Source organism: Manis pentadactyla, chromosome 2 (genome assembly GCF_030020395.1).
Source record: "Manis pentadactyla isolate mManPen7 chromosome 2, mManPen7.hap1, whole genome shotgun sequence".
Lineage (NCBI taxonomy): Eukaryota > Metazoa > Chordata > Mammalia > Pholidota > Manidae > Manis > Manis pentadactyla.
In genome coordinates this window covers 42,241,974-42,256,075 of record NC_080020.1, presented here as the reverse complement: position 1 = coordinate 42,256,075, position 14,102 = coordinate 42,241,974, and the positions used below count along the sequence as shown (strand labels likewise).

The window sequence follows — 14,102 nt, the reverse complement described above, 5'->3', positions numbered from 1 at the left end:
AGGGAGATCTGGTCAAGGAAACTGATTCTTGGAAGGGCTTTGAAAAACCAACTACTTAGAAAAAGAGCTCACTCTTTTTCTGCTTATTGAAAGAGGGACATCTGCTAAAAAACAGGAGTAGCACAAACAGAAAGGTCTGGCTCTCCAAACAGACCCTGGACAACTGGAAGAAGCTGCCCCTGCAGGAAATCACAGTAGTAAAAATGACCCTGGTCTCGATTACCAGGATTGAGTCAGTGGTGCTCTCCTTGACGGCCTGGCCCAACCTCCAGGATGGTGAAGAACACGCATTTTGCAAGCAGAGAGGACTGGGTTTGAATCCCAATTGTGCCACTTTTAGCTGTGCAATCAAGGGCTAGTTTTCAACTTCCTGAGCCTCAGTTTCCTCATCAACAGAAATGGTAACAGTTCATATTTCATACAGTTGCTGTGAGCCTTAAATTGAATGATGCACTCAAAGCACACAGCCCAGATCTTGGCACACTCTAAAATCTTAATAAATATTAGCTATTTTTAGTTCTTATCCATAGGCTATAGCCTCTGTGGGGACAACATCTGCACACCCAACTCTTTCAGAGTCTCAAGGACACAGACATGGGCATGAAATCCAGACCAGGTATGGCTGATGGCAGACAGCAGATGCAAGGGAGGCCCAACCCCCAGGCCTACAACTCTAAAGTACCTTAGACCAATATTGTTGAAAAGCACTGCGGCAATAGTAGTTGAAAGATTTTCACACTAAGGCAAGGATGAGCCCAAATCTCTTTGGTACTTAACTTGTCAGAAGAGAAATAACAAAACAGATATAGAAGAGGAGAAATTACTAAACAGCAAGGTGCCTGATATCTCACAAATATCTACTTCTCCCCATGCCACAACTATTTTTTTTAATACTTACTGAATCACCTCAAATTTTCTATGTAGAACTGTGTAGATCTTAAATTTAAAAACCCTTTACAAGGTACTTTCATATAATCTAATTCAAACTAAGAGGAAGGAAGATACTTAACTACGGTCATGGTTCTTTAATCTGGCTGTACCCCAGACCAAATGGGAAGCATCTAGAAGCCCCATGCCCAGGACATCCCCCAGACCAATTAAACCAGAATCTCTGAGTTGGGGTGGGGTGGGGGTATGAGTCCGATGTCCTACTGAACTTGAAACTAATTGACTGATTCTATTGTCCTAAGCTCCAAATACAACCTCCTATTCTCTGTGGTGCAAAGGAGATCAAGGGTCATTATTCCCCTATCTTTGAGCAATGGACACTGGGACTCAGGAAAGGTAAGTGACTTGCTGAGAGGAAGGGCCAAAAAAAAAAAGCAGGACCCAAAACTCCCAGTTGGGAGCATTCATTTCCTGGCTGAGTCCGCTGCCTACTGCATACCAGCCTACAATGATGACTTCTGCTAGGCAGGACTAGTAAGAGGTAATCTTAACAGCTCCAGAAGTTTCAACATTAGCCTGAGTGGTTTATTTCCATTCTGACATAATACAAACGTGTGCAGGCCTCCAGGGCAGGAGGTTGGGTGTTTCTGCAGCCTCCTTACTCCTCACCCAGCCTGAATGGTTCTTAAAATGTAGGTCCAGACCAGCACCTCAGCTTCACCTAGGAACTTGTCAGAAATGTAGATTTTGATGTCCCACCTTAGACCTACTGAATCAGAAGGTGGAGCCCTCTGGGAGACTGCTGCCCCTACAAGTCTAGGAACCACTGGATAACTGTCTTGCCAGTGTGACCTAAAGTATTTTGTTGGTGATTGCAGGGAAAAACAGGCCAGGTATGGAGAACCTTCTGAGTGCAAGTAGATGCAGCCACTTGAAATGGTTTTCACTGGCTTATGAACATTTTAATACCATCCCCAAACCGTTTTTGTCCAAGCTGGACCTCCACACTTCATTCTCCAGGCCCTACGGTCACTTGACATCTTCTTTGCATCAGGATCCATCTCACAAATGACGTTCAGAAAGGCCTTCCCGTCTCCCTTGCCTAGGATCCCTGCACCTTAGGCTGTAGTAGAACAGCGTGGCTGCCTGTGTCTTGGTTGATAGGTAGCTCAGAGGCTGGTTGGCTCAGTGACTCTGTGGCTACTGAATCACACACTGTAACTGGGAAGATGTCGAACTGCTTAAGTATGATCAGTTTTTCCAGAGAAACAGGAAAGGGTGTATGTTCAAAAAAGCTGGTACTTAAAATATATGAATTGAGCAGTAACTAGCTAACAATAGGTAAAGCTATACAATGTACTTGGGAGACCATGATTGCTGCAGTTAGAACTGTCTGGACCGTGGATCCTGAATATGCAAGACTTCTAATTTGATGCTGACCAGCCCTGGGAGATAGGCTCTAATTTATTCTCATTTTGTAAATGAAGAAATTGAGGCTCAGGAGGGTTTAAGTAATCAAGGTCACAGAACTAGCCTGTGACAGGGCAGAGATGCAAATTCAAGTCATGGTCAAGGGGAACAGGGGTGGACAATGCCTCCCCAGAGAGCTTGTGAGGATTTGGTGAGAGGAGGGACTGGCCTCTTCCCCACACCTCCCCTGCACTCCCTAAAGACGAAGGAAGACTGACAGCATGGGCCCCGGGAGGTTCCAGGGGCGGAGGAGCCCAGGGACCCTTCTTCTGAAGAGCGGCTCAGCACAAACGTCCTGGCACGCTGCCATCAGGAAATCCCTTTGGCTTCTGGTTCTGGAATCCCCTCAGACCCCCTGCTCCCTGTGAATTATTTCACAGTGGAAGAAAACCCTAGCGGATTTTGTCAGCCCTCGGCTTCAGGTCTGCATGCTCATAGCTATCATAGCAGGTCAGGCAAGCAGGACTCGCTCCTGAGGCCACTTCCTTTAACTCTCGGAGCATCAGGAGAAGGGCCAGCTCTCCTCAGGATCTTTCTCCTATTTCTCCTCCATAACACAGGGATAAATATGGCACCCCTCCCAGGTTGCTGTGTGGATTCAGCGACTCAGCTGTCAGGGGCTGGCAGAGCAGGCACCGGAATCACTTGGGGACCTGTTGGAAATGCCGACTTCCAGGCCCCACAGCAGCCCTACTAACTCCAATTGGCGGTGGGTGGGAGGGGGCCAGTGGCTAGCAAGCCCTCCACGTGGTTCTGACGCTTCCCAGAGTCTCCCAACACTGCTCCACTACATGATTTTTGTTGGTTTAATCACTGATGAATCCCCAGTGTGGGAATAATACCTGGCACATCATAAACATTCTATCCATTTACAAGCATCCAATAACTATTTTTAAATGCTTGAACGAATCAGGAGAGGAAGGAAAATCGAGGTTCAGAGAGCCTTCTATTTTTAACTATATTTACAAGCTCGGTGACCCTTGTTTCTCTCACTAATCTGTAGTAAATGTGATGGGTTGGAGACTATCGTGTCTCACCCTTCATGCTCAGCTCATCATTACAGGCTCCTGGTGACACCCTACTGAAGACACAAAGGCCTCCCAGCTCCAAGTCTAAGTTCACACCACAACTGACAATAGATATCACAGACAAGCACCCCCCTTCCCCTTCCTAAGATTGGTTAAGGAATTCTAGAGGACACCAAGCCCCCAGTCATAATCCAGTATCTCTGCCTGTTTACCCATCTCCCTGGCCCATAGGTACACCCTGCAGCGGCAGGGACTTTGCTCTGATCCTCGGCACTGGCTACAGAGCCTGAAACCCAGTAGGCACCCAATAAATACCTGCTGAGTGAATGGCCAGCCCCTGGCTGGGAGGAACGTGATAAACACCACTGCCCTTGTGAAAAACCGCCATGCGAAAATCAGCAGGTTCTCAAAAACAGCTTTCAAACAGTGCAAGGGGAAGACTCCCCAAGTGAAGGAACATGATATCAAAGCAATCACAAATAAATCCAGAGACTTCCAGTTTCTGTATCAGCCTTTTTAGCTCTGCCATGACAACTGCAATTCATTACCGCTGCTTCACACAGCCCTGGTGCCAGCTCATCGGCAAGAGTCATTTCACTCCAGAAATTCCAAAGAAGGGCTTGCCTCCGATAAGACCAGAGTGATGGGGGGAGGGGGGAAGAATTTATTGATTTATTTAGATAATGAGTGCTGCCAAGGTGGTTTGCAAACTCTGATGTCAACGTGGCTCACCAGGAAAAGACTTGAGTTGGCAAGGAAGGAACAGCGGTTCCAGTTCCTCTACCAACGCACAGGAGAGTAAACGAGCCTCACTAGCAACAGCTCCCATGAGGAGCCTGGTGCGCACCAGGCACTGGGCTTGGACTTGACATGGCTCATGTCCTCTCATCCTCACCACAACCCTCAGGGGTAGGTATGTCCTACTCTTATCCCTGCTGCCCAGCTGAGAAGAAATTCATTCAAGGTCACTTGTGCAAACGGCAGAGCCAGAACTTGACTTAGTATATCCTCTGATGATCTTTATGAAGGGCTTTATCTACAGCAAGGAATAGTGTGTATGTCAAAACAATGCTTGGCTGGAGCCACAGAAACATTTTTCTCCATGGTGAATACGGTATATATACTGATAGGTGTGTTTCTGCTTATTTCTCTATAGTTAAAGGTCCCTTTGCTTCCCTCCCCCTCCCTTCCTCTTTCCAAATTCACTGAAAGAGAATGCAGTGGTGCAAAGAGGAAGGCTTTGAAATCACATGGCCCCTAGATTCAGATTCCAACTTTGCCTTTTACTACCTGTATGACCTCGATTTGTCACTTTCAAATCAATATCCCCTTTTGCAAAATGCCAGAAAAATACACTGAGCAACAATGCTCCACACATGACAGGTACCAGACAAAGATGATTAAACATCACTATTATTATCATAGTTATCACCAGCTGCCAGTTATTGTTCTCATTGTTAGTGATACAAAGACAAACAATGCACTTGTAATAAATTCCTGGAATACACAGCAGAATGCTCACAAAGCCCTAACTATCCAAGAAAAGCCACAACAGATGCAGGACTGGAAGGCTGTCCCAGGGTCATCTCATCCTAGCAGCCACCTGATGCCTGTATCTTGATACTCTATCCTTCCAAGTCAGGTACCAGTCAGTGGATCCTAGGGGCTGCCCCAGTGATGAATCAAACAAGTAACTGCCACTGGGTGGGGAGGAAGACAGCCTGGGGCCAGCTGGGCTGCTAGAGGCCCAGCAACAGCAGGCAGCCGGCAGCCGGCTGGGGAAAGTCAGCAGCTGCCACTGGCCTGGTGTCCTGGCTGACAGAAAGTGATGAATGGAGCAGGGGGAGAAAAAAAAGCCAACAAAGGTGTCCCTAATCTTGATGCAGCTTCATTTTTTTTCTGGCTCACCATTGAACGAGAACTTAAGCCTCAGTCCTTTTTCTTTGGCAGACATTTGAAACTGAAAGACCCCGTTTCTCCCAACGGTGAGAAGTCACCGGTAGAAGTATGAGGTGGCAACTGGGGGAGCATGTGACCCCTGCACTTGTCCTTTTTTTCCCTCCTCTCCACTTTCTCTACTCCACCCCCTCTTCCCTGTCCAGCGTCTTTATAGAATGTTCTATGCTCTCCCGACACAGCAACAGTGAATGCCTGTCCCTCCCAATTCCCCCATTATTTTGGCAAGAGGTTTCTGCTCAGGAGCTGGAGGCTTAAGATGGACTGCTGGTAAAAGTTAAATAACAAAACGCCACTGTATCCAGTTTCTGAATTTTCTCTTCCTTTATCCCACTCTGAAACACGGATTCAAGGCAGCCGGGTTCAAAGCTCGTCTGCAACAGCCACCCAGTCTCTCACTGTTCTGCCTAAGGGTGTGTGGCCGGCTGGCCCTCTCCGCACTGGGAGAGGCATGTCCCAAATTTTTCACAAGAACCAGCCTAGATCAGCCCTCAGCCCCGTCCAAGGGGAAGTGCTAGGAGATGTCACCCAAGCCGTTTCTCCGAGGGAACTGGATGGGGCTGCAGATCCTCATCACCTGGGGGTAGACATGGTTGAGAGAACTCCTGGCACTCAGCACAGACAGCCAACTGCCACTAAGTTGCACCCACCCCCAGCCCCACCAGCAAATACCACCAAAATCTGACCAAGCCTTCTTCATCCAGAGGGCTCTGCAGCAACATGCTGACCACCTTCCAACTCCTGCTTATTCCAGCCTTGTCTCCCTTCTGTGCACCTGAGCTTGGCATTCTAACCCTCCCAGTAACCAAGGCAACCTGATTCTCTTCAAAAGAGCAGCATTTCACAGAGCCTGGGACTCCAGGGGATTGGAGAATCAGGTCAGTTTGGCCCAGTCAAAAGCGGGAGGGGTAATGACAGAGAGTAGCTGCTTTGGCTACTTCTTCCCTGGCTGTTGGGAGCATTTACCTGAGGGACTTGGAAATGACTTTGAACTCTCTACACCCACTGCACCCTTCAGTGTTTCTCTGCCTTCATTTCTGTTGAGGATGAGTCCTCTGCTGAGCCACCTGGGGACCTCCCTGGCTTCTAAGATCAAGCCTCCTTTGCAGTGTGTCTCCTTGGGATCCAGAGCAGGTCCACCTCATTTTAGAAATAAATGGTAACTCTCAAAGATCAACTGATTAAGAGGACACTCTGGAGCCCTGAAATGGCTACAGTTAATATGACTGTGGATTCAGGAGTTCTGCCATCTGGGCTCCAATCCTGGGCACATCACATACTGGTGGCAAAGTTACTTTCTAAGTCTCAGGTTCCTCATTTGAAAATGGAAATGTATACTTGAATCAAAATGGATAATAGTACTTGCCTTATATGGTTAGTGAAAGGATTCAATGAGATCATAATGTAAAATCTTCATCTAGTGTGTAGCATATTCAGATGTATGCATTTATTATTATTTTATTCATCTGTGGGTTTCAAAGTCCCTTATTTCTTCCTGTTTTCTATACTGGTGCTTTTTACCCTTCTTTCTTAATAACTGACACAAGATATTCCATGCATCACAGACTACCAGGGAATGTGTAGATCTTAAACTCAGGTCTTGGAAGGAAAAGAAAAGCCTTCTAATAACGTGTAATGGCCCAATCTATAGGTATTAGTGGATCATTAAGAGCAGAAGCATGGAGATAGAGGCTTTGGGTAAATTCCCTGGTAGGCTGATTATATATAACTCCCACTTAAGAAAGCATGCTGGAATGTAAATTGGTAGAAAATGACATTAGTCTGACAATAACCTTAAATCCATTTTAATTGATTATAAAAATAGCAATTCACTTGCAATTGCTGTGAACAGTACTAACTGTACAACATATAACAAATTCCTGCCACACAACCCACAAATGATCTTGACACTATGAAAAAAACTTGCTGGTCTGCACAGTCAAAAAGAATTATGAAGAATAACAGCCACAAGCATAAGATAATTCCCAAATCCTTACCATGGATGAGGAGAAACTGGATCTGATGCTTAGGGAAATGTTTACATGAGAGAAAGAGGAAAGGAGACCTTTACTAGAGACTCAAGGTTGACATTTATTTGCTGTGTGATTGTGGGCAAGTCATTTGTCTCTGAGCCTGTTTCATCCATCAAATAGAGGGCTGGATTACATGATCAGCAAGGTCCATTTCAGCTGCCAACTGCTACAGAGCCAGGCAGAGACTCAGTTGCCATTTGACTTAAGTGTTTCATAGGCACTTTATGGTAAAAGCTAAGAGAACTGGCATTCCCAAGGGCCTACTGCATGTCAGGCTCTGTGCAAACTGCCCTACCTGATTTAGCTTATTTAATGCTCATAACTGCCCTTGATAGCTTATGTGCATCTCCCTATCATAGAGAAAACAAAACCAAAGCTCAGAAGGAATATTTAACTTGCCAGAGTCACTCAGGTGGCAAGCAACAGACCCAGGATGCCAGGATCCAAAGGCTCAACCTCTTTCCATTGTCCATACTTGGTCTCTGGTTGACTGTGGCCTGACCCACCAGCATGGTTGCAGGTAAGTGAAATCATGCCTGTCCCAGCTCCATTCCCCAACACCAAATCCTTCAGCGATGGAGCCGAAGTTTTGATTCAACAACTAATTCAGCAGGCAACTGAGTGACGCAGTGGTTAGAAATGTGGGTTTTGGAAGCAGTGTACCTAGTATTCATACCTCAGCTCCATGAAAGCTGAGTGGCTTTCACCAAACTCAGCTCCTGTGAGCCTCAGGTTCCTTGGGTAGATAATTCCTCATGTACCTATTCCAGGGATTGTCAGGAGGATTAAAAGCAATCACCCACGAAAAGCTCTCAGCAGACTGCCTAAATACAATTAATGCTCCATCAGTATTTCCTACCTAGCTAAACGAGAGGGCATACAAGTAGTGACAAGCAGTTTCTCAGTTAATCTATGGCAGGAGTTATGAACCTGGGGTCCATGAGCCCCTTGAAATTATTTGCCTAAAACCGTTTGCATTTTTCTTCAGAAAGCATCCTTTGTCAAGATTCTTTTAAGGGTCTGTGACCAGAATGAGGTGAAGATCTCATGACTGCTGTAGACCCAATTTCCACAATATAAATTGTTTCTGAAACAGGGTTAGCACAGGTTTCTCCTCAAGTCACGACAGAAGTAGAAGAGTCCTCTCAGTCATGTGGGTCTCTAACACTTATTACACAGACCCAGAAACTGCGCCCACAGAGTCCCCAGGTAGTTCCTGGAAGAAGGGCTGAACACAAACCACAGAATGAGCAGGAGTTAGGCTTCGGGAACCTTCTCTGGCAAGGCCAGTTCAAATAATCCATTCTTCTTCAGAGAACAATCAGCCTATTTGTTTTTGCATACCACTAAGTTGAATACACATGGAATGCTGGCCCTTTGCTGGGAGCTCCCAGAAGCACCTGGAGGTATTCTGTTACAGGAAGCCGGCTCCAAGGGGCTATGCACACCTGACTCCCCACGGAGCACACACCCTCCCAGACCAGCCTTGCCGCAGGAGGAGCCCCTCCATATGCTGCTGCAGCCTTTGGCCCAGTAGGCAGGACCCAAGCTGCCCACTTGAACCCTCTCCAGTTGTTGGGACAACCGTCCTCAGGAATTTCGGCCTCCCAGTCTTCCCCTGGGTGAGAAGGGGAAAGAGTTGGCAAGGCTGGCTGCCTGGCTGCTCTTCCAACCCCCTGGTGAAAGGGGAGCTGAAAACTGGATTCCCTACCCCCAGCAGCCTCCATGCCGGACAGCACACAAAACAGCTCGGCCCAGAGGGAGGAATGTGCCAAGACATTCTTCAGGGTTGGTAACCCGAGACGCTATTTTGTTCTCGGTGGCTAAGAAATCACTATTCTGACTGAAGCACTATTTGATTGACTTCTTTTAAATTCGGGGGAATGGGTGGGCATCTCCTTGATTCAGGTAAGGAAAAGGCCAAGATAAACACCAGCAAACACACACACACACTTAAGGAGTAGAATTTTTTTTAATATGATTTTTTTTGATTCACAGCATAAACTAGTTGCAGAGATGTAATTACCTTGGCAGAACTGATCTCCCCTGCCCCACTACCTCAAAGAAGTCTGTCTCTTTTTGGCTTTTATTAAATTTTTTTCTCCTTCTCATAGCCTCCTCCCCGATCGTTTACTCCCCCAACCCACCCCATTCTGCCTTGAAGTCAGGAGGCGTAAGGAGAGGCTGAGGAGTCTGAAATGGTATCTGAGAGAGGGCAGGGTCCTTGGAGACCATCTAATCAAACGTCTTCTCTCACCATTGGAGCACCTGCACCTCAAAGCGGTCAAGAGATTGGGCTGAGGTCTCGCAGGCAGGACTGAAAGGCGGAAATTCCTAAGTGGGTGTACAAGAGAGAAATTCCAGGGAGCTACAAGTGGATGCTCTCTGCTCCGCTCTTCTCCCCCAATTTTTTAAGTTGGCACACTACAACAGTGACCCCAGAGTTGTGCTCAGAACCCCTCACTACCCCAAGCCCAGGGGTCCCACATCAGCCCAGTGTGGGTGGGATGCCCACGAGGTACAAAGATACAGCGTTACAACCAATGACTTACAAGGTGAAGAAAGGGAGCAGTTCAGTTAAGCATCAGTATGTTTTTGATCCTCTCCATTGCGTGCCAATCTGCCTAAAACAAAGGCTGGGCAGACCTGTTGCTGGGGCTGTGGGCAAGCCACAAATGATACTGAGCTAGAGCACAATGGCACTGTTTTTTTTTTCCTTCTCCACTTTATTTTTAAGGATCTCTTCCATTTATGGCCACAGATATTACTAGTTTCCATTTGTGAAAATGGCTCAAACATTTCAGATTGTGTTGATTTAAAGCCAAGTACTAAGTAAGCTATAACACAGGTAGATGTACCAAAAAATAATAAAAGTGGTCCAAATAGTACAAAAATTTGGGAAATTAATGCTCTGAACAAGTCAGTTTCCCACTAAAGCTGTACTTCTTGCTCTCTTCCCAAGGATAAAAACTTACTGTTGTTTGAAAAGCTTTTCTGTAGCTCTATTATCTATCCTTTCAGAGTCCTAGAAAAGTCCCCAGATGCAAAACCTGGGCTGGATATGCGGCTGCCCTAGCCCTCTGACATCCAACTGCTGGCAGTACATGGGCCTCAGTAAGCTGCAGTGACCTACACTGGCGGAACACACAGAAGCACTTATGTCTGTTGTAGGAAAGGGCAAGGGGCTGCTCAGTTTGCCAACACAGTAACTGAGTCCCTGGGGCAACTGACCCTGAGGAGTGGGGAAGGAAAGAGTCAGGACACGTTTTGAGGTTGTAACTACAGAACTGCTAAAGAACTTGATGAACAGCGGAGTGGTGGAAAGATCAAAGTGGTGAAAAAACAAAAATACTGAGCAAATTACACCTTTGGGCCTTAAACTTTCTCTTACATTTGTAAATCAGAGTTGGGCTCAGACACTCTATGTCCCTTGCAACTTTTAAGAGTTTCTATTATTACTCTTCCCTTCCAAGCAAACTGTTAATCTGACAAATAGGGAAATTGAGGCTCAGAGGTTAAAGCAGCTTGCCCGAGGGATGCCCTCGAGGACTAAGAATTTCTCTTCCATATTACATTGATGAAACATTCAGCCTGGTAGGGAGCATACAGTAGGCATCCAGTTAATGAATGAATGAATCTAAGTGCTCACAGAAACTACTAGGAACCTCAGCTCATATTTTCTTTCTGCTTTTTCTTCTTCTTAACCCTCATCTTGCTGCACACCCCATTCTAGACTACTGCAACCTCCATCCCAGCCCAACATGCAGGATCCAAAAAATTCACCTCCATTGCTTTACAGGTACCTGCAGCCCAAGGTCACACTGACCAGGTGAAAATTCCACATTCCTAAGACACTCTGACCATAGACCGAGATGGCAAAGGACAACAAAGCTGTACCAGAGGGTGGGCCTCTCCCCACCCTCAGGACATAACACGGGGAAGGTATGTGTGTGTGCAAAGAAATGCCAAGCAGTCAAAACCGGGAGAATGTCTGGAAGCTAAGAGCCACCATGGCCATATCAGACTCCACCTGCCTCAGCAAAAAAAAAATCCTTTGCTACAGCTGGCATGGTGCCCACCAAGGTCAGGACGCGCTGGTGCAGGGCTGAGGAGCTCAGGTCCCCAGAGGAAGAAAGGAAGGAGAAAGAGATGGACAGGGTTTGCGAGGCTCCTCTCACATCCATCTATACCCTAAAAGCTTCCAAGCTGCTGTGAGATTCCTGGAGAACCAGTCTCCCCAATCAGCACCCCCACTCCTTCCTTTCCTTCCCACTCCCAGCCTCCAGGCCCCCTGGCTGCTCCAGTGCACTTCTCAGAGCCTCCAAGGCACCTGTCAAAAATCACACCCGGTTGCCTTGCCCTCCGCGTAGTGTCCTTCCTCAAGCAGTCTCCCACTGAATCCTGGGTCCCTACCATGCTCTCCAAACCAGATGCTTCCCCACCCACCCCCCGCCCCTCCCAACACACACACGGCCGGGGAAAGCCTCTCCGGGAAGCCCCAGCGTGGTTCGGCTTGGTTGCTCCCCCAGCCCCCGCCCGACCTCTCTACCTAAAGGGATGGGGGGGGGCGGGGCTAGAGCTTAAGGTCAAAACTCTGTGCAGGTGCCGGCTGGGGCCTAAGTCCTTCATTCGGGGATGGCGGAGGGGGCAACCCGGGCCAACTCACTGGCTGTCCGCTTCTCCCAGCAGTCCACCGGGGCACTAGCAGCGCTCCAGAAGGGGGGCGGGTGGCAAACTGCGGAAGGCGCGAGAAGGCTCACGGGGCTCCCCTGCACCCCCTGCCCAGCACCGGCTGGTAGCCCCTGGGGCAGGAGGGGGCTGGGGATGAGGGGGCCCCCCGGGGTCCTACCTGTCCCGTGGGTCGATCCAGCTGGTGGTGCGGCTCGTGTGGTCTATGTAGTAGACCTTGCCGTCGAAGTCACGCGCCTCCTCCCAGCCCTCCGGCAGGGGCAGCTCCGGCCGGGGCATCTTCCCGAGAGCGGCCCGCGCTCCCCCATGCAGCTCCCGGCCGCCGCGGGGGCCCCCGGCTCAGCGGCTCCGGCCGGCTGTACCGGGCCCGGGCGGCCGCCGAGGCACCATGATCAGGGTGGTGGGTGGCGCCCGCGGACTGGGGGCCTTAATGGGGGCCGGCCGGGGTGGTGCCGCTGTCCATGCGGCCCTGCGGCCCCGGCCCGGCGCCGCCCGCTGCTCCCGCCGCCCGCCTCTCACGCTGCCATGTGCGCCCGCAGCGGCGCGGTGCGGGCCCGGGTGCGCGCCCGGCCGGCGGGGCAGAGCGAGCCAAGCGCAGCTGCCGCCGGCCCTCCTCCGCGGTGCCGCGCACTGCGCCCTCCACGCCGCTGCTGCCTCTTCCTCCCCGCAGCCGAGCGCAGTCCCTCCTCTCCGTTCCGCCGCTCTGCGCTCCCTCCGTTTGCGACTTCTGCCTCCGCCAGGTGCGGCTCGGGCGGTGCAGGTAACCGCGCTGCCCCGGAAACGGGAGGCGGAGCGCCGGGCGCCCAGGTCCCCTCCCCGCGCCCGGAGTTAAGAGGGCGGGTCCTAGGGCACAAGACGCGCCCCCTCGTGGGACAGTCCGAACCGCCTGGCGCCCCAGTTAGGGGAAAGGGAGACCGCCTCTTACCTGTGTCCCGGACACGGACTGGAGCCCCTGGAGGTTACAGCAAGACCCGCACTGCCTCTGCTTCCCAACGCTCCAAGCTCTCTCCACCCCGAGTGTCCAAGCTTTTGGCACACGTGGCCCCAAATCTTAAAACTCCCCGATTCTCTGTCACGTAGAATCAGGAGTCAGGCAAGAAGTGGTTAAATGGAAACATTCTTGCAAATGGGGGAACAGAAGTTTTCCAGGATTTCTGATCCCTTCCCCCAACACACGCACCATCTGTCTCCCTCTTATGACAGTCTTCTACCTCTGTTATTTCACCCATCCTCCACCCCTGGTATTTGCAAACGTAGCTGGCTGTCCTCAGGGTCCTTAAAATTAGGAGTGCTCTGAATCCCCTCCCCCAGGAGGACTTTCAGAAGGTGTCAAGGAAAGAAAGCACTTGGCAAAAGTAATAGTAATGATGTTGTCAGCTAAATTGAGTACTTAACCTGTGTTAGGCTGTGGGCTGGCAGCCTCACATGCATTATCTCCTGTGATGCTTTGAGGTAGGTATGTTAGGGATTGGGGGAAGGGGATTATGACTAAGAAGAAAGCAAAGTAAAATTCCATTTTGACAAAAATAAGAAAAAAATCGAAAAATCAGACAATGTTTCTTGAAAAATTAAAAGTACATAATTAAGTACAAAAAAGAAGGTAGCATGGACTGAGTTAAGGATCAACTGGCTTGTGTTTTCTGAACACCTGTTTAACCATTTTTTGCTTGAACGTGTGACAGGAAGCTGGCCTGGAGGAATGAAGCCCGGTATGGTGTGTTCTCTTGTCTGAGCCCCACAGTCTCCCAGAGGCGCCATCATCCTATGCTGTGTGGGCCAGAGTGTGCAGAGCAAAGGAAAGGATCCCATGCTTGTGGCCTCATCAGCCCTGTCAGCTCCTCACCTCCAAGGGCCTTTCACAAAGTCAATCACTTCCCTGAGGCCAGGCCTAGGGCTCAGTGTCTGGCCTTTCCTTCCCTCCTTCATTCCATAGATGCCACACACCAAAGTCCAAAATCATGGACCTCAGATGGGCCTCAAAACCCAAAAGTAGTTCCTCATCCTTTTATGAAGAATTCCCAAGGCCCTCTTCACTTCC

The 14,102-nt window shown here is 49.2% G+C and overlaps 1 protein-coding gene across 1 annotated transcript in view; it reads right to left on the bottom strand.

Moving 5' to 3' along the window:
* Positions 1-12,780, bottom strand: part of WWC1 (WW and C2 domain containing 1) — a 148,211-nt gene extending 135,431 nt beyond the window's left edge. The window contains exon 1 of the mRNA XM_036884839.2: positions 12,225-12,780. Coding sequence (XP_036740734.2) covers positions 12,225-12,343 — 119 coding nt within the window. The 5' untranslated portion in view covers positions 12,344-12,780. The remainder of the gene's footprint in view (positions 1-12,224) is intronic.
* Between the last annotated feature and the right edge of the window lie 1,322 nt (positions 12,781-14,102).